The 21,967-nt window shown below is 36.0% G+C and overlaps 1 protein-coding gene across 1 annotated transcript in view; it reads left to right on the forward strand.

The window, feature by feature from the left end:
* Positions 1-21,967, forward strand: part of rraga (Ras-related GTP binding A) — a 149,668-nt gene that overhangs the window by 39,833 nt on the left and 87,868 nt on the right. Inside the window, exon 3 of the mRNA NM_199714.2 lies at positions 433-518. Coding sequence (NP_956008.2) covers positions 492-518 — 27 coding nt within the window. The 5' untranslated portion in view covers positions 433-491. The remainder of the gene's footprint in view (positions 1-432; positions 519-21,967) is intronic.

Consider the following 21,967-nt stretch of genomic DNA (forward strand, 5'->3'; position numbering starts at 1 on the left):
TTTTTAATCCAAGATTGCCATACATTTGTCGGGAAATTGATCCCATACCCTCTCCCTCATAGTGGTATCACTTGCAATTGCATTATTGAGTGCATGTGTGAGCGTGCATGTCTCAGCTTGATCATAATTAATTATAAATTAAGCTATAATTCATTATGAAAACAGATTTCATAGAAATTGTTAGCAAGTATTCCATTCCATTTGAACTTTTATGAAAATGGCATTTGGAGTTTTATAAGGGTTTTATAGGTTTTCTCATGCTATCTGAACTGGACATAAAATAATTTAGGTTTCAATGAAATGATTGTGGTTTTGTAATTTTGAAATGTAATTTTTTAGGAATACATGCTTAAATTTAACACTATCAAAATTACAATGTTGAATGATACCTTGCCAAGCAAAACAATGAAGGTGATTGTGGTATTTTTGCAGTTTTTAATCATCTGTGGAGTGCATTGATTGACAGTGGCAAAGTGAAGTCGAGCAGGGAAATGTCCAGCACAGCCATGAAAAAGAAGGTAAGTTTAATTATTATGCAGTACTAACTGTTACTTGTTTCTCTGTTTGTTACTCATCATTTGTTACACAGTTTTCCTATTAACAATTGGAGCATTTATTTTTAAACCATTTACATGCAATGTCGATGCAAATGTCGATGCAAATCTATTACATTTTCAACCTGTGTTACATCAATCTTAAAAGTTCTAAGGTCTCTCAGTCTTGTTCTGTAGGCTACACAATCATGGGGAAGATGGCTGAATTGACAGTTGTTAAAAGACAACCTATGACACTTTGCTCAAGGAAGGAAAGAAAACTCAAACAAGAAGGTTAAAACTCATTACAAAATGTGTCCTTGCACATTATTAGAGAAAGTAATGGAAAATTACTTTCAGGAGTCCCCTCCAATCAATCACCTCTGACCCCATGCTACATGTATGGGTGTACTGTGGAAATATAAATTTCTATCAACTAATTCCAAATGAACAATAATCTACGTATAACTGAAAAGTTATATTCTCTGGTTTTTAATTATATAATTTCATTAACATCCCAGCTAGGAGGGACATTTAACCTTTATCTCTCTGACAACAGGCTAAGCCAGTGATGCAAATGCTTTAAACGACTCTGTCTTTGTCTTCGGGTGTTCCTTTTATGCTACAGAAACCCTATGTTGATTAACTTGTGTGGTCAGTAGCTGGGCCGTTTTTTAACACCTATGCCATGCTGACTCCAATACTGAATTTGCATGCTTTGTTTAGCTATATCCCCTCCTCCTAAGAACACAATATAGCCATGAAATCTTTGTCTTAATTCAGACTATTTGCAGACTTGTGTGAGACTTGTGTGAGACTTGTGAGAGACTCGTGAAAGAACTTGCAGACTGCGGACCTCTAGTAGGCTCTTGCAGACACATGAACATCTTAAAGACGCTGTATGACTGCAGATTAACCAACACGTCTCAATAAAGGAATTCTGCTTGTTTCGAGTCTCCTGGACTGGGTTCTCTCTTCTCTTTTCACCCATTTATTATTTTTTTTACAACAACATGTAGGGATGTTGCGTATGTGTATTAAGGCTGATTTATACTTCTGCGTCAAGTGTACACGTGTGCTACAGCGCAGCCTACGCGTGGACGCATAGCCCTCGCCCTGGCCGTCGGCGTTGCTGACGCGCATCTCTCAAAAAATTAAACTACACGCTACAACGACGCATAGCACAAGCTACATGATTGGTCGGCTTGGAATTTTTGACAAGTGTGGGCAGGACAGAGAGCTGGTCTGTTGGAGCGACTGTTTACAAGTGTGGAGTCCTGTGAAGGAACTCTAGAAGAAAAGTTTTGTTTTGTGTTTTCCTTGTGGTTAAGATTGTTTCACGTCTGCCAATTTCTGCCTCAAAATGAGCGAGTTTAAACCACTTTTACATTTAAGGAAGCTTTCAGAAAAAAACAAAACACCAGCGAAGAAACTTGTAATATGTACCAGGCTTAAGTCTCAAATCGTCATGGTTTGATTTATGCACTCTGATGAAGAATACAGTGTAAAAATTACATATTTAATGCTTTGCTTATTCTCCACAAATAAACATGTAGCAAATTATATTAATAATGTAGATTAACTAGCACGCATATCTACATCAATAATCTGTAACAAATTATAATGTAGATTAAAGTGATTCTACACCATTATTACTGTAAAAATTAGCTCAAGGTTATTCTTCCCGCACCTTTCCCGCCGTTATAATGTTGCGAGTTATGATTTAGATTTCAATGCTCGTGTACCATCTGGACCATTATATAGCGGACTAGCTTAGCGGGAGGAAGATTCATTTGAACGGGCCTTCAAATGAATCGACTCTTTAGTTCCGAACAAACGAATCGTCCAGCGATGCTATCAAAATAAAAACCCATAAAGTTTGAGCAGGGTAGCAAGATCAAAGTTTAAGACATTAGATTCATTAAAATACACAGGCACCTTTCTTTATACAAAATTAAACTTATTTACTAATCTAACAGAAACTAACACCTAACACAAAAACACATTCATACAAGCATAGGGAAGAGTAACAATTGTGAAGTAAGTGGTTGAGAGGATGTAATGATGGGAAAACCTCGGAGTTTGTAAAAGCAAACCAAGCGTAATCAAATATGAAATGTCAGAGCGCGGTGCAATTAACCCTTTTCTGTTTGGGTTTCCGCCTGCTTTCTTGAAGGTTTCAATGCTTAGGTCTCATCCTTAGGTTTCTGAGGAAGTTGCAGAACATTTGAAGAAAAGTTCAAAACAGCATGTTTTAGAGCAGAGAGGGGGGTTGCTCTGGACCCTGGAGAGAGAGAGTAGAGTTTTGTCTTGGAGCATCCATTCAGATAAAGTGCTCAGAAGTGGTTCCACCGAGATGTTGTCATCATGCCAACTTGCTACCCATAAACATAGACTCTCAACACATGTTCTGCCTCAGAGTTTTGATTGGTCCAATTAAACATGCTAATATAGAGGCAAAGCGAATGAAAAAAAGTGTACAAGCAATAGGGATAATTGCTCCCTGGAGAGAATTGTGAAACAAAACCCATTCAAAAATGTGTGGGAGATTCACAAAGAGTGAACTGGAGCTAGAGTCGAACCACTATGCACAAACAAACATACTGTACGCAAGACAGGCTGCGTCCGAAACCGCCTACTACTCAGTAGGTACTGCATTTGAATGTAAATGTACTACTCGGCCAATAGAAAAGTATGTTCTATACAGTATGAATGTGAAAAGTATGAATGGAATTCGGACTTACTACATCCGCTATTTTGTCATGGTCACGCGACCTACCTGCGTCATTTGCTTCGCTTCACTCCCATTCAGGAATTTGTTCGCAGGGCATCATGGGATAGAGCAGCGTGCAAGGGCAGGACAAAGGACTCTCTGTGTTCCAGTGGCAGAAAATAACAACTTAAAAGCAAATGTTTTATTGGAATAATGCTTTTCGGGTGTTTTCACTATAGAGATGTCTATGTTATTTGCAAGAGTAATTAAACCGCCGACATCCTGCAATTTTGATGATCTACACGCGTTTGGCTCTCTTCTCTCCGACGACCTGTCACTCTTCTTAAGCCTGGTTTAATACAGTCTGAATTTCGTCGCGGAAATGCAGGTATTGCACAATCTTCATTTCTGCAAATGTCGCTAGTGCTTTATTATAACACGAGAGCACAGCCATGTACGTTAATCACTAAAACTGGATTTGCGAGCTCTTAAAAAGGCTTTTTCAAATTAACTGCAAATCCTCTCATGATCTCATCATCGCGTGTGTGCGCACAGACTATACAAACGCGATCTCTTAGAAGCAGAAATTACTTCCTTAATCTTTGCTCCTTGGCTAAACTTTGTCAAAAACTATCAATTATTTAGAATTAGATTGATGCATGACAATGCTTACGGATTTATTTGGCTGTATTGTGAAGTGAAACTTAGCCTACCAGAACTTTCAGCAAAGGTGGAACTTTTTAATTTCTTTATGACAAAATAGTTATGCTAGAAATGCTTCTGGATGAGGTATTTTTGTGATTTATACATAATTGCGGTTTCCTGATCTGTCTTAAAGCATCACTATTGTGCAGGCATTACAGGTCAAAATAATCAGTTACATTTATCAAAATAAACATCCAAAAACACTGCTTTGAGAAATGTAGTGTTGTCAGATTGCAAATACCTCAAGTGAACAAAGTCATTTGTTTTATTATTTTATTACTGACAGTGTTCTTGTCTTTCTTGTAAAATTATTTTTAGTTTAAGATCAAGTGTAAAGTAAAATATTGTATAGACAACAATGAGCAAATAGGAAAAACAGTGTAAAATATGTAAATAAAACCCCAAATTTAAATCTTTTCATCATATACTTTTATTAAACATTTCAAAGCTTGAAAGTATTGTTTAAAAATTGACAAAAAAGTGTTTCTATGCCCTGAAAAGTATGTGGTAGTTTTGCCAGTGCTATTAAAAATGATTTATTGTCATAAAAGGAAAAATCGACCATACTTTGTTAGTGCAAATTCTAGGGGTGTAACGATTTATCGTTGTACGATTTATTGCGATGCAAAAATGTCTCGATATGCATCGTGGCGTTATGACGATTTGATTACAATATGACGTCCGTTTTCTCTTATTAGTTGAGCTGTTTGCACGTGAGCTACGTTCCACCTGCTGTCGCACGTGAGTTCAGATTGCAGCAGCAGTAATGTTAGCAGACCAAGATGAGTGGAGTTGAAATAGAGGATGGCCCATCCTCTCAAAATCAGACGTCTGGCAACATTTCGGTTGTACAGTCATTGCTTTAGACTCGTCCGCTTTTTGACACACATACTGGGTCAAACATCCTAAGTTTTAAAGTCTTCACAGTGATTTACATACTTTGCACAGCGACATGGATACCTCCTAATGGTGTTGAAAGAGTCACATACTGAATTTGTAAGGTACAATTCACCCTAAAAAATCATTCTGTCTTCATATAATGATGTATTGGCGGCCGCAAAATCACACATGACGTGAGCTGTTACTACAGAGGACGGACTATGATAGACGCGCGCGTATGCTTCAGTGAACAGAACCTGCAGGTTGTGACTAACAGGTAATAAAGTAGTAAACAACATTCAGTTTGTGGAACAGAGTGATCTTTTAGGAGCCGCGTGGGAAGTATGAACAGCACTTAGCAGTGGAAATGAAACCGAAAACGTACACATTATTTAAACAATCATATCGCATTTTAGAGTTATGATTACGACGAGCATTAACCCTTTTGAGTACAAAGGTACACAAAAATGCACGTAAACATGATACACTTGATAGCACCGACATCAGCGACGCCGAAGAAATAGTAAACCTGCCTAAACTGCTGTAAAGAGTCACGACTGTCCTGTGTAATGAAAAGACGGCCACCCTGTCACTCATCATGCCCAACATTCAATTCAATTCAATTCAGCTTTATTTGTATAGCGCTTTTACAATGTAGATTGTGTCAAAGCAGCTTCACATAAATGGTCATAGTAACTGGAACAGTGTGGTTCAGTAACTGGAACAGTGTGGTTCAGGTTTTAGTGTTTAAGTTCAGTTCAGTTTAGCTCAGTTCAGTGTGATGAACATGAAGACAGCCATCCATAAAAACCTCTCAGACAGATACACATAAGTTCAGGATTATCTTATAGAACTGCTGATTACCTGGAAATGTGGATTTTTTTTTTTTGCACACACAAAAAACGCAAGTGACCAAGCAAAGCCTTAAGCTCTTACTGTTAAATTCAATTGAATAAAAAACTTATTTTTTTTGCACCTTTACTTAAATTGTTCCTTAATTTTGTCTCTGTCATTTCAATAATATTTTTTAAGAAGTTTTTAAATTGTTTTATTTTCCAGAGACAGGCCTGTTTAATATATTTTCTAAAAGAAGGTTCAGTTTAACAAGTTGAAACAAAAGAAATACATAAAAAATAGTTTACTTGGTAAAATTTGCATTTCAGTTACATTTTCAATTTTTATTCCAAATATCGTGATACATATTGAATCTTGAACATTATATCGGGATGCACATCGTATCGTGAGCTGAGTGTATCGTTACACCCCTAGCAAATTCCTATATGTAGCCTTGTGATTTACGCAATTAAACCATTTAAATAATTTTATTCTTAAAAATGGCCTTAATGATTATCAGATTTTTTTCAAAATTCAAAACTAGTACTCAGAGTAGTTTTTAAAAGAGTAATTTGTAAAATTTTAGTATTATTTACTAAAACTTATTTTTTAAACTATTTTAGCAGTGTAATTGTATTATAACTTGAGTTCAAATATTCTGTTCTCTTTCCATCTGTGAGAGAACATCAACAAATAAAATTCACAAGCACATTTAGTGCAAGTTTATTATATGATTAATATACGATTAATTAATTATTATATTATTATTAATTATAATAATGGCTTTAATTAGTATAAATCGATAGATAGATATTTCCTATGCAGTATTTTTATAAATTGCTGAGAAGACATTTCAGGTGTTCAATATGTTGCGTGTCAGTTTCAAAAAGAAAAGTAGGTGCTGGAAAAAGTGCCTAAAAATTCTTGATTTTCATTAGGCTGTGCCTGTATGAACGCGTTTTAAATCAGTATCACATTTTCAATCAAGAGGTGATGGTAAATTAAGTGATGGTCAGTTGTCAGCTCTCTTGGTCGTCAGGTCGTGTGATGTATGTTGCTGAACTGTATTCAAATGTTATAAATATAAAAACTTCACTTTTGAAATTTAATTTCAGTATGTCAACTTAGTTTATTTGTGTGTGTTGCGCTCGTAGACTTCAGAAAACGGCACTCATTTGTTTGATTTCTCCTCAAGAAGCTGCGCAAGCCTCAAAACCCTCACTGAGTCTGAAACTGTCGTATTCGTTTTTTCATATTCTTCATTTGGTGGCAAACAATTGTCAAAAACACCCCTCAAAATATTTGCTATTGATGTGAAAAATGCAGAAAATTGAACCATCCAAAATGATTTTTATGTTGGACTGAAGTTGCAGAGGCTGCAAACATATAAAATGTGAGGTCATATTTAGTATATTTAGTATATTCACTAAATATATTATATTATAATATAAATATATTATATTTAGTATATATATATATATATATATATATATATATATATATATATATATATATATATATATATATATACTATACCTTAAGTACCACAATAAACCATCAAGATCCTTGCTTGACAGCCATATTTATTACAGAAATTAAAACACAGGCATGTTAATGCCATTTGAATTTCAAAACCAATAAAAAAACCAATAAAAATAAAAACTATTGAATACAAACTGTTGCACTCATTGTAAAGTTTTATTGCTGTGAGTTGAGAACATTAATTTTAAAGTAGAAACAATTTGGCTTAATCCTCCTTTACATTCATCCAGTTGCTAAGACTAGGAGTATCCCGCAAATCCACAGAAACTCCCGAATGCCCGCAAATTAATGATAATCTCTCGCAAACCGGTCGTTAAATACATTGCACACCCCTCTCCACCGCATCCCTCCTAGTTCTTCAGGTATATCGCGCGCAACTCACTCCCACCGTCCTTCAGGTACGTTTCGCGCGCACACGCCCCTATTCAGATACGTCGCTCACTCCACCCCTGACACCCCTCAACGGGCCTGACACAGACACACACACACAACGCGCTGGAGTGACTCCCTTCAGATTCAACACGCATGATTGCGTTCAAATTTGCTTAAACTAAGCGTTCTAAAGAATTACTGTATTTTACAAGGATTCTTACACAACAACGCGAAGCATACGCTTTCGTTGCGTTTAATGAGGAAACGCGCTAAACCTGGAGGGGTCATGCCGAAAGGCAGAGTAATGCCCTGTCTTTGACAGCTCGCGACTTCACCAGAGACTTTCTGAGTACATGTACATAAGACACCAATACTCAGATTTTAATATGATTAAGATTATACTCTTACAGATGTTACTACTTCAATGTGTTCCTTGTGCCGCCATTCATACCGCGGCGACAGCGGTACTTGATGCGCCAGCAGCATTTGACCGCTGGGTGGCACTTTAACCACAGATATTCAGCTTTGCCTTTTCACAATGCTAAACAGACTGTTCTGTAGGCGTAGCTTACTGTATGTAATGTGACGTGTTCAATTAAAATATAATTTTAATTTAGTTTTTCTGGTAATAGACATGCTCTTACACTATACTATGCTGTAGAAAAGAGCCATGGTGAGAAGTCAAAAAGCAAATATAAGAATTAAGTTATCAGCCTTCAGTGCCCGATTAAATTGCGTTGGGGTGAAAATAATGTTTTGATTTCTTTGACTATCATGGCAATGTTATCTCAAATCTTAAACGTGCGCATATGAAAAACAGCTAAATAATATAGATTATCCTGCCGGTAGAGCACATCACCTCACAGCACATTATCTCACAGTTGTGAACTTGCGATCACCTCAACATACTTTATCAGTAAGCTATTTATTATTTATTACAGGCTATGTTAAAAATGTTTGACCAACTGCCACTTCATGTTAAAAACTCTCATGTTTTAATAAATTAATTAAATAAATGGGCATATCCGCATGCAAAGTGAGCCGCATATTATTTGTCTGTTTATTTTCTCTTTTCATTTTCTCTTTCACGTGCATGTAGAGAGAAAAAAAAAATCTTGTTTAAAAAAGCATTATGTCAACTAATTCTTCTTCTTCTTATTATTATTATTTTTTTATTAAATATTATTAGCTAATAATTAACTATATCCATAATGCCGGGATGCGTGTTGCTTTTACTCGACATAGGTCAAAAGCAAAATTGTACTGTTGCACGGCAAAGGATAGTCTATAGTGAAACATATATAATTAGATGCGTTTCCCAAAACCGTCGTTAGCCAAGGTCCCATTATCACAAACATAGTTCGTTGATTTGCCTTTTCCCAGTTGGAAAAACTATAAATTACAGTGCTTCCCGCACTTGCGGTGGTAGCCGGATTGAAGCACACCATATACCCACATCACTTAGTTATTAGTCATCACTGCATATTCTTACTGAGTGCACTAAATACTCCGAGATCCGGGAAAAATTTTACCCGATAATCCAACACATACAAAACAACTTTGAGTCCCTGTCGAACAGAAACTGCCCATTTTACTGGGGGAGTGTGTGTGCTGCTGTGTGTTCAACGAACAATACCCGCTCCTGTCTCCAACACACAAATACTGGAACTCTTTATGTGGACCTACTTTTGATAATGCTATTGCATTAATGTGCATACATGCTTTATAAGCCGAAAACAAGGCGCATCTCACTGCCTTTATGTTGACAAGGAAAAAAGAAGAGAAGAAGCGCGGTCCTCTTATGAAATGACTGAATCAGCTGGGTATCGATTGTGCATAAGTGTTGCTGTCTGTGTTGTTACAATTGTAATATTTAATGCTATTGTTATGTTCAAGATTTGTACATTCATACAGCTCTGGATAACTTAAAACAGCGATTAGACCTTCAGAGCGGCATGCGTCCTGAAGTAAAGCGAAACGGCTATAAATTTCCAGCAAGATAGAGTGATTATAACCAGAGTCATATACCTTTATCTATAAATAAAGTATAACTATAGAAACTGTGTTCATCTTAACTGAAAGCTTAGTCCTGTTTCCTGGCCTCACGCATCGCGCTGTCAGTCAGCACGTAACGTTAACTCTCAAAGGTTCAAACAGAAAGCGCACAGCAAGGTTACAGAAAAGTTTCCTGTGCAGAGGAGTCGGGGCATCTGGTGAACGCCTATCCCTCTCTGAGCAGCCACATTAACAACAATGCTTTGACAGCACTGGCAATGTTTCTGCTGTTGTCTGTTGTCAAGAGGGGTTAAGTTGGTTTTGTTTTTGATATTCCTGACACATTCAGACAGTCCCTTACTAAGAGCTCCGTGCGAGCTCTCCCGGTTAAACGCTAATTGCGAGGGCTTAAACGGAGCAGTGCTCGTAATGTCGAGCGGAAAAAAGTGTTTCCTCACGTTCTTCTTCAACTAGCTCAACTTTTGCAGGCACGCGTGACGTTATCGGAAAGGTAGTCACGGGGTGTGTCGCGATTCTCCCTTATCACACCGCGACACAGGATCGTAGATCTGAGTGTCGCGATTTCGATTTTATATCGTGTATCGTTACAGCCCTATTTCACACTTTCCTTAAGACCACAGAATATGCAACATCTAAATGTCATATGGCCAATAAGGAAAAATTAACATGTTTCAGGTCTCTCCAGTGCATCTGGACTGATTTGACTGTGTCTTACTGAATGTCTCCAGTAACTCTAACAAACATAGAGGCACAAGCAGACTGTAGGATTCATTCATTAATTCTTTCTTTTATTCATTTATTGTCAACCAAATATAAATTAGTGTGTGTGTGTGTGTGTGTGTGTGTGTCTTAGTTTATGTGTTGTAAATTTTCAACCATTTATAAAAAAGAGACAACATACTGATATGGTGTAATAAAATGTCAGTTTAATAAATAATACCAAGTTTTAACGCATCTGCTACATTCCAGTGGAGCCTCCGTTGCGCTCTACCACAGCTGGCAAAACTTTCTGAAGGTGGTCGATGTATCTGTTGCAGACAGTTATTGTCAAACGATGCCGCCAGAATGTTTTGATGGCTTTAAGAAGCTCGTCTTAATTTTTTGGCTTGACCAAGGCCGATGCGCTGTTAAGTGTGATCAACCCACACACTACACCCCCGGCTGTGGCGAAGGATCCGAGGCATCAGCCGAAGAGGCAGCCCTGCGTTATTAAGGCACTGAGAGAGAGTAGCTTGCGGCTGGTGTGCTAGAGACGTAGGCTATGCGAAAGGAGCTGAATGCCTGCAAAGCAGCCCTTTCAGACTTAAACAACAGTCACAAGGATATGATTTAAACTCATGCAACCACTGTGCTTCAGCTGAAAGAAGTGCAAACAGCAGCAACGGAAGCTCAGTGGACACAAGACCCCATGCGTACACCCGTTAACCAGAATGAGGATATGGAACAGTCCGAAGTCACCTCTGCTGGCCCGACTTCAAATTCAAGTTGCCATCCCGATTTACTGTTCTCCCCTCCCACTCAAGAGCACATTGACATGCTTATGGTTCAGAGTCATGGACGGCCAGATCGATACGGTTGCTTGCTGTTTCGTGCAGTTGTGCCAGACCAGCGCTACCCGGAGTGGGCATCCACAATGAACTGGGATGGTTCAAGAGGCAAAGTTGCTTTGCCCGTGAACCTAAAACAGTTCGTTAGAGACAGCGTGATTAAGAGATTCCCTAACCTGACCAGCGCTGTCAGCAAACGCATAAAGGACAGAGTGAAGGAATTTCTACGGTCCCCATGAACCTCTGTTAGTGCCCACCGACGTCTTCAGTATTAGAGTATTAGAGACAACTTAAAAATAAACATTCAGTTCAGTTGTATTTCTATTTGCTTTTTTTCTCAGAATAAATATATCCTCTTAACCAACTGTATGACTGTTTTTTGCCCGATTATACGCAAAAGAAATAGTTTTTAACGTGTTTTTCATGCTTTATTTCTAACACGTTTATGAATTATAAGTTTTATCCTAAGGTTACCTGACAAAACAACAATAACAACATTATTATACATCATAGTAGCATGTAGACTATAAAAAGGCAACATATCGACTCATGCGCACACACGAGGCCCGTTGCCAGCCTGGTGAAAGGGATGGTTCTTTTTTTCTCAAATGGACCTTTTTGCAGTTATACGCTTCAGTTTCCATTTAACTATGAGATTTAAATACTACATTTTAGTGACTTTTTTGCTGGATTAGCCAGTCAGATGTCATTATAACCACACTTTTTGATGTACTAAAATATTTCCTAAAAAGTGCAGTTAAAAAATTTAAACAAGAGAACTTTTTAAAATACAAATTTATTAAATCATAGCCTATGTCATTAGAAAAATAGCAATCTGTTTTAAAGTAAAAAAAAACTATCATTTATTAGACAAAAAACACACTGGCCAAACCTTTGACAGCTTTTTCTTCTTTTTTCGCGGTTATGCGCGCATTAGCCTAGGCTATATTTCATACGCATATGTAAGGTGACTGAAATTAAAATTAAAATACAAAACATACTGATCCATTAAGTAAAAAAACAAAACAACAATTTTACTTTAAAGAAGAACATTGACGTTAACATTATTTTATTATACTTTAAGTGATCTGCTTGAGGTAGGTCACGTTTATCAATAGTAAATTTTAACCTAAGTTTATATCAATAACATACAGTGCATTGTTCTTTACCATACAAAATAATAAATAATAAAAGAAACATTATACACCATAGTCGCCTGTAGCCTATAAAAAGGCCGCAAATCTTTTTAAATGCATTAAAAGGCAAGCGCATATCTAAGCCTTACCTTGAGTTTGTTCACACTCTGCCTGTATTAACTTACATGCTGTATTTTAATATAGCTAATTTTGATGAATTAGCTCTAACCTTTGACAGTTTTTTTCTTCTTTCCGCGGTTATGCGAGCATTATATTTCAAATGCATATGCAAGGTGACTGAAATTGAAATTAAAATACAAAACATACTGGGCCATTAAGTAAAAAAACAAAACAACAGTTATACTTTAAAGAGAACTTTAAAGAGAACATTGTTGTTTTGAAACAAAAAAAAATTAACTGAAAACTATTAAAAATAAACCTGCGAGATATGTCCTGCGGCAAAATTATTTTATGAAGCAGTATTCAACTTAAGCTCTTTAGACCATGCGCCTGACCGTTTCTTAGTGTTTCTCCACATGTCCTTAAATACATAAGGCCTATTTTTATTATTTTTCATTATTCGTTTATTATTATGTACAATAATTGTGACAAAATTAAATAGTAAAATATAATCAACAATGAAAATGTAAATAAAAACGTAAATTAAAACATAAATGAAAAGGTCTTGTGTTAGTCCTACCAAAATAGCAAACACTGAAAATCTCTTTACATTTAGGCTAAAAGACTGCTTTAATTTTTTAATTTAGGCATACTTAGAATATTTGTACTGAATGTTTGTGCTTTCATATTAGTTGTCTTTAACTTCTTCAATTCTATTTTTCAAAAAGAATCCTCTTTGCACTTAAAAAGTTTAGAATAACAATAAAGTGTGTTAACAAATTTTAAATGATTAATAAAGGAAATATAATGCTTTGACTTATTGTTTAGTCTCATTTACAAGCACAATAGCATATTTAAGGCTGCCATGTGGGCTATTTCTGTCGGTTCGCATCCCATCCCTTTGCGCCCCCTGGCGGCTCATTCACAAACTGTGGTCATACACTAAAAACAAAGCGGCTCCTATTTCAAACGGCGGCGGTATATGACGCGGCGGTAATAGTCACTTTGAACTCTCACCTACTGTATTAAAAGTCTACCGTATAGCCTAATCAGCGATTTTATTACCTTAAAGGAACACAGAGTCACGAAATGCGGAGGATTTTCTTTCTGTTCGCCATGCGGTAACAACTTACAACAGAAGTCGAAAGTTAAAATGAAACAATTGCATGAAATTCTGGATAACCTGTGATGCAACTAATTGTTAAATACTGGAACTTGCCTTCAAAAAGTGCTGCCTTGGTCTTATCCACATTTCTTGCATGTTGAACACACGTCCACCAAAACAGGAAATAAAACATACCTGCTACTGTGTTAATTGCGTAAAAAAATTTTTTATGCGTTAATTATTTTAAATTAATCGCATTCGTTAACGCACTAATTTTGACAGCGCTAATAAATATATATGTATGTATATATATATATATATATATATATATATATATATATATATATATATATATATATATATATATATATATACATATATATATATATATATATACATATATATATATATATACATATATATATATATATATATATATATATATATATATATATATATATATATATATATATACATATATATATATACATATATATATATATATATATATATATATATATATATATATATAGAGAGAGAGAGAGAGAGAGAGAGAGAGAGAGAGAGAGAGAGAGAGATTTTCAGCATGCCAATGGCTTTGTGCAACTGATTTAACGCATTTAGTGAAATGTTTTAGCTCTCTGACAATATAAATAATAAAATAATAAACAAAAGAACAATCTTAATTCAGCATTTACTGTTCAAGTTTTCGACAACCAAAGACATTACCTACAAGTTATTGGATATTATATATATATATATAGTTATATATATATCCAATAACTATTTACTCTGTAACGGTGGCCCTTTCTTAAACCCCAAGTAGGTAATATTTAGCTTTTTGTTCGGGTGCCAGACAGAATAAATCTGTCAATATATTACAAATTTAACTTTAACCCAGATAGCAATAAGCCACCGACTACAAACTATACTAAACATAACACACAAAAATACACAAAAATTTTACACAAATTCACCAATTGAGTATGCATAGAAATATTTATTTTTCTATCACTGAAATATCACTACCAATAGATCGCTCAAAAGCACAATTGAAAATAAACAGCTTTATGAAAACATCATGATGAATTTATACCACACTCACAGAAGAATTTATCCACTGCAATCACAACCATAATCAGTATTTACTAAGTGAAAGACAGCAGTGAGCATTTCATCCATATACAAGAACAAACCCCATGGAAATTACACCCCTCACAATCATTGGTTCTCTGGCCATTCAAAGGTAAACCACATATAAAATTAATTCACGGAAACATAGTTCAGTCGCATCAGAGTCCAGTTTTTTCTCAATTAACCAACATAACGTTACTGGAAGCATCAGCTGGAATCTGAATGTTAAACAGTTCGTTCAATGTATGTGTGTGCGTGTGATAGTGTATGTGTGTGTGTGTATGTGTATGTGTGGGTGTGTCTGGGTGTCCAGCGGCCTCTATGCAAGGAATGTATGTGCGCACTAACAGTTCATTCAAAGCGTAGGAGTGGTATGGATAATGTCAACAGCTGAAACCCATCGCTTTGGCAGTCAACCCATCAACGATGCTGGTATGCTAACGTTTTGTTTTCCTTGTTTGTTGTCGAAGTGTAAAGTACCTGAAACCGGTGAACTAGAGGAAAATCACCTACAGCCCGCGTCTATGTAGAGCGACGTCACTCAGCTCCCTTTGTTGTGGACACCGCACATGATCTCGGGCGACGGCGACAGCTAAATCCACCATCTCAGCCAAAATGTCTCTCCAAAACGCTTTAACTGCACTCTTCACTGGATCCGATCACCACCGGTAGACTTTTGCAACTTCGCTTTTTGGCGCTTACACTTCTCGACACTTCCAGAGCCAACTCATTCGACCACTGATTTCAGTGCTATCCTCGTACCGTTCTTCTTACTTCCTCTTCCGCTCTTTTCTTTTTAACCTGTAATCATTTTCCTCCAGGTGGTATGGATTTACATCCTAATTGCCACATGTTCAACATCAGAAAAAAAAAAAAAAAAAAAAACGGTTTGGAACAACGTGAGTTAATGGTCACAGAATTTTCAGTTTTGGATGAACTCTCCTTTTAATGGTGAGTATGGTGAATTTAGGGTGAAATATACTTTAATGTATTTTATTTAAGGATGCTAATGATTACTTGATCTATTGATTGTCGATAACACTTTTATCGATAGACCTGATCGTTGACTAAGCGTGGACATGTAAAGGTTTAGTTATGCTTTGCGCTGAGAGACATGTCCACGCATTACATCTACAAGTTTTTGAAGTTTACCTTACTTATTCTTTCACTCTCTTGAAATCCCATATTGCGGGACGCATAAAACCTTGTTATGCGCATATCTCTGTTTTATCCACGCCTGTTTTAACCAAATTTGTCTAACAGACTAGCACGAATAGGCCTAAGCAGGCTCTAATTTTCAGAGGTGGGTAGTAACGAGTTACATTTACTTTGTTACATTTACTTGACTAAAATTATTGGGTAACGTGTACTTTTTGAGTAAATTTAAATATGTGTACTTTTACTCTTACTCAAGTAAATTATTAGAGAAAAATCAGTACTCTTACTTCGCTAAATTTCGCGGCGTTCCTCCGTTACTGTCAAATTATAATAAAAATGATCCATATGTTTTGTTTGCAAATATCGCGAAGCGCCGCATTGGAGAGGTTGTGTCGAGAGAGGTTGCTATAGAGACGCATCTCCCGCTTTTTGTCAGCGCGCGCCTGTGTTTTGAATAGTGGCTGACGAGGGAGATGTGCGAGTTTTACTGGTCGTGCCATGGCCATTTGCGGTTCCGAGAAGGACGATCATGCTGTCTGTGTAGTGATTTTATCGGACCAGGTCACCCGGCCTCAAGTTCAGTCTGTTTTCACTCCAAAGTGTCAACAACAATAGTCTGACAATGCGATGCACGCTGTACATTGAACTGACCTCACAGCATATACATGAATTCCAGCTCCAACCTGAAAAAAGTAGTGGTAATTGTCAAAATTATCCCAATTTGAATCCTATTCATGGTAACTATGCAGGCCAAGTGTGCCGCAAGCCTGCGTTTGAGGGAAGGTCTCGGCCGTTAGATCGCCCCCGGGGGCTGGCTGCAGTACAAGTCATAAAGCCCGCCTCCTCCGTGTTAATGAAGGATACTTGAGCCCAAATAAAAAAATTTATTACACTTGCAATAAAATGTCCCGAAAGATGGTTCTGGTCGATTAAGGCACTGATTATTGTGCTGAAATCCATGGTGCAGATCCTCATTTTTGTAAACAGTTTGTTTTTAGTAGTAATTTAATGCTGGGCCTTTCATCGTGATTGACAGCTGTGATTGACAGTTTCTCAAAGCGCGGCGTCTGAGCTTCGGCAGAAGACTGAAGTGTTATTACTCGATTTCTGTGATATTTTACTATGACAAAATGAGTTCAGCAGTAAACTACAGTTTCTGACATACATAATCTGGTGGAACACTGTTTATTCGCTAAGGTCAGAGCTTTTGTCGGGCTTTATTAGTTTGCTAATACACGCCTAGCCACCCAGATAGCAAAATACACTGGGGCCAGTTCTTGCCTGCCGGAGACTTACCCCTCAGACTGACTACCTCTGCTGGACCTACTCCGGATGCCTGGACTCACTGCCCGATTCTAGCCTGAGTCAATTGAGCCAGATGCGGCGGCCGAGCGAGCAGGCGCTGCCGCATGTGAGCCGGAATCAGCCCGCGACGCCGCGAGTAGGTTATGTGCGCTGCTGCCCGGAGCTGGCGCGATTGAATCTTCATTATATAAAACCTTCACATTTGTTAACGTTATTACAACCATTTTTGTTGATATAACAACAAACGCATGCTACTATGTGAACGCAAAGTGTATCACTGAGTTTAACCTTTGAATAAAGATGCAAACAGCATACATAGCAATTATTTAAATAAAGGACAAAATAGATAACAATAAACCTGTATCGATTGCACAAGTATTAAATAATAATACAACTGAATACATTTTGTAGTGCACAAGAATTAAGAAATACGAAAACGACAATAAAACTGCACAATAAAATAAAACCCATTTAAGTACGGGGAAAATACAGGAGATCGTTAGCAGTAATTCTCTTTGTGTCTAAATAATAATCTCCACGTTGATCTCCTAAGGTTATTTGAACTTGCTTTATAGGACGTCTCTGCATTTTAAGTTTTGGCATGTTATTAAGTAATCTACTGAATTTGCTGTTATAAATCATTATAAGGTTCTTGAAATTGAATCTTATATAACCTAATAGAGCTGTAAATGTTAGATATTATTTATTTACATCATTTACTGTTGGCGTTTTATTTGAACACTCCAGCTAACATTAAAATGAATGTAAATTCCTTGTTGCCAGATATAATGAAGGCATCGAATAAACCAAATGAAAACGGAGGCAAAAAAATTAAATAAATAAACAATTCAAGCGAAAATGAATAAACAATATACTAGTGATGTTGCAGCAGATAGACGTTGTATTAATAGTGCAAAGTTTTTTTGCACAAATTGACAAATTGCAGGGTTGGAATGTGTAAATATCCTGTTGATATTTAGTAATCTTGCTGTATTTATCTTCTAAACGCACGATTGTTCCCGCATGGTAAATCGTTATGGTGTGTAGGCTATATTTTGGGTTCTGTTGATGGCTAATTAAAAATAAAAACCTTTCTAAAAATGTATGTGTTGTTTATATGTTATTGTTCATATTTTACAAGTGTTATTTCTACCCCTATGAAGATAACAAATACCAACAACAAATATAACAATAAGAGAATATATTATTTGTGCTCATATTCAGGCTAGAGTGTATAAAAGATCGTTTATTTCTGCAGTCCACCATGTATTGCTTTTATTAAAGTTTAACAGCTTACATCACACCGTTTTTAAACCGTATATTATTGTGTTTTTTTAATGTAAGTGCTTCTATTTACATCAGTGAGCATTTAAAGCAGGCGTTTTGCCCTCAAGGCGTTCAATGGGAAAAGGGGCTGTCGCGTCGTCCATATTTTTTACAGTCATTGATGCAGGCCCATAGCCAGGGGTGTTCGGGTGGTTGGAAAAACTCACCCTCACTGACAAAGATCTAGAATTTGTCCCATACATGAGCTCATTTGCCTTATTTTGACTGTCATCATAAATAGTGAAATTATTACTTTGAAAAAGGCTTTAAGACCAAGCAAAATGCTATATTAAAATTAATTTGAAAACTTATTTGACTATTTTTGTTCATAAATATGTTTTTTTCATAAATTTTCAATCAAATCAAATGTTTTTTTTTTTTTTTACAAGAGAGGCTAGAAAAAATTGTGAAGCTCTTTTATTATTATTATGTTTTATTTTTTTTATTTTTTAAATAGCCAAATTCTGACTGAGGACAGTTGAATGTTCTGGCCAGTTTGTAGTCTAAAGCTACAATAGGCTACAGTTTTTAATTTAAAACTTCAACAGATTAGTATTTTTTCTAACGATTTATGATCTAAGACATTTGTATTTTAAAAATAAGTATTTATTCATTTTTCTTTATTCTAAATCTTTAGAAAATATTTTGGTATATTAAATGTGTCATTATGATGACGACCTAACAGGCTAATCCAGCTAAAACAGTGCTTAAAATGTCACTAAAATACAGTTTTTAAATCTCATACATTGTAAATGAGGTGAATAACTGCATAAAGGTCCACATTTTGAGAAAAAGACCCCTTATAACAGGCTGGCTATCGGCCTGCTTTGAAAAAACCAAGTAGCTGTTTAATGGAATAACAGATTATCCCAGTATATTTTAGTCATTCAGTTTCCCAGAGATGGGTTGCGGCTGGAAGGGCATCTGCATAAAAACGTGCTGGATAAGTTGGCGGTTCATTCCGCTGTGGCGACCCCAGATTAATAAAGGGACTAAGCCGAAAAAAGAAAATGAATGAAAATTAGTCATTCAGGCTGTTAATCATTAAAAATATAACATTTAAACGTTATTTTTAACATAAAATCATAAAATGGTGTTCATATATATATATATATATATATATATATATATATATATATATATATATATATATATATATATAATATGTTTTTCCACAATATCTGGTTGAGATTTTTCAACACATGTCTAAACATAATAGTTTGAATTACTCACTTCTAATAACTGATTTCAATACTCTTTGTCATGATGACAGTAAATAATATTTGATTAGTTATTTTATAAGATACTAGAATTCAGCTTAAAGTGACATTTAAAGGCTTAACTAGGTTTATTAGGTTAAAGTTAAAGTGATTAGGCAAGTCATTAAGAATGGTTTGTTCTGTATAGACAATCAAAACAAAATTGCTGAAGGGGGCTAATAATAATGACCTTAAAATTGGGTTTAAAACAAAAATAAAGACTTTCTTAAAATAAGACTTTCTCCAAAAGAAAAAATACTATTAGACATACTGTGAAAATTTCCTGAATCTGTTAAACATCATTTAGGAAATATTAAAAAAAAAGAAAAAAATAGTCACAGGAGTACTGTTAATTTTGACAAACTATATGCATGAGAGTGTGTTTATATATATATATATATATATATATATATATATATATATATATATATATATATATATATATATATATTCATTCATTCATTCATTCATTCATTCATTTTCTTTTCGGCTTACATCCACAAACATCCACACAAACTCATTCACACACACAAACACTATGGACATACGGACAATTTAGCCTACCCAATTCACCTGTACCGCACGTCTTTGGCCTGTGGGGGTAACCTGAGCACCCGGAGGAAACCCACACGAACGCAGGGAGAACATGCAAACTCCACACAGAAACGCCAACTGACCCATTCAAGGCTCAAAACAGCGACCTTCTTGCTGTGAGGCGACAGCACTACCTACTGCGCCACCAAGTCCCCCTATATTATACACACACACACACACACACACACACACACATATATAAAATCAAAAGAAACTAAGTAACTAATTACTTAAATATTTTTCAAAAGGTAATTTTTTTTTACTCTTACTAGAGTAACTTTTTACTTTTACTTGAGTAAAAAATTCGGCAAGTACTTGTACTCTTACTTAAGTACAGATTTTGGATACTCTACTCACCTCTGCTCATTTTACAAATCGCGCATCACAACGAAAGCATGCGGGAGCCAGCCGGGGAGCCTCTCCATTTACACAGCGAGCTTCTGAGCTCCATCTAAGTTTATTCTTTCGAGGAAACCCAAGAAATCTATCAGTGCTGCAAAAAGACTGTCCAGTTCATGCTGCTCAGACCGCGCTTAGATAAGGAATTAAAATGAAACCGTGAAAATAGTTTGGATTGTTTTTGGCGCTAAAGCATATAGCGGGCTTGTCTTAAAGCGCTTCAACTCAGATGTCATTCATTCTTTTTGTTAATGCTTTAGATAACTGACTGACAAAATATACATCAAAATTAAGTTACACATTATACAAAACGAAATTCGTTACAAAAATATACATTTTCAAGGAAATATGTATAGATATATATTTTTAGTTCGTGCCGGCCTTAAACAACTGCGGGTGGATGATGCTTCTCTCCGTGGGAAAAAAATGAATTAAATAATATTCCACTGCTGTTGTAAACGTCTGTCATATGTTTTCTGCATTTTTAATATGTCATTATTTTAAAGATTATGTCTTGAGCATCTGATTTCTCCTCTGTGATTATGTCCTTTAAATATGTTAAGGCAGGTTCTTTTACCGTCGATGAGGGACGATAGTGGTATTACAGATTTCAGAACAAATATTTTAATATTAAAAAGGAAGCAAGCTTGACATCAAAAGATCCTATTATTTTTATAACAAATACCCTAAAATTATGCAGCCTGTAGTTTACAGCAAGCATAAAGTGTTCATTAATGAATTAAGATGCGTTTGAGATTGTGTTCTGTCATATCTTTCGTCTGTCTTTTCAGGGGTTTTCTCGTAAGCCACGGCTTTCGAAAATGATGACATGAATCTCTGCTGGGTAGTTGCGCTGGTTTATAAACACTTGTTTAGGTCTGTAAATAGCATCTTCATAAGAGTGGTCTTGTTTTAAATGGTGAAACAGGTTTGTGGCTTTGCCTGCTTTTGATGGCACGAGTCCTCTGCGAAGTTTGCGGTGCACGTTGCTCTGTTTTGTGTGAGATAACAAAAAACTAAGTAGCTCATAAAGTCTAGTGACGTTTCTTGTCAACAATGTCTGTGACTCTGACCTTTGTTACCTTATTTCTTTCTTACTCCTTTCAGTGCAACTAACACTTTATGGCTGTAAAATTGTATAGCTTGCGGCATCCGGAAGGGCAGGCTGCAAAATGCATGCGCAACGTTACCCATAGTGCGTAAATATTATCGAGCAATTATCGAACTGTCATTATAGTTTTATCGAAAAATTTTAGATTGTGATAATTATTAATATCAAATTATCGCCCA

The sequence above is a fragment of the Danio rerio genome, chromosome 14, assembly GCF_052040795.2.
Source record: "Danio rerio strain M-AB ecotype USA chromosome 14, GRCz13ab, whole genome shotgun sequence".
NCBI classification, from domain to species: Eukaryota; Metazoa; Chordata; class Actinopteri; order Cypriniformes; family Danionidae; genus Danio; species Danio rerio.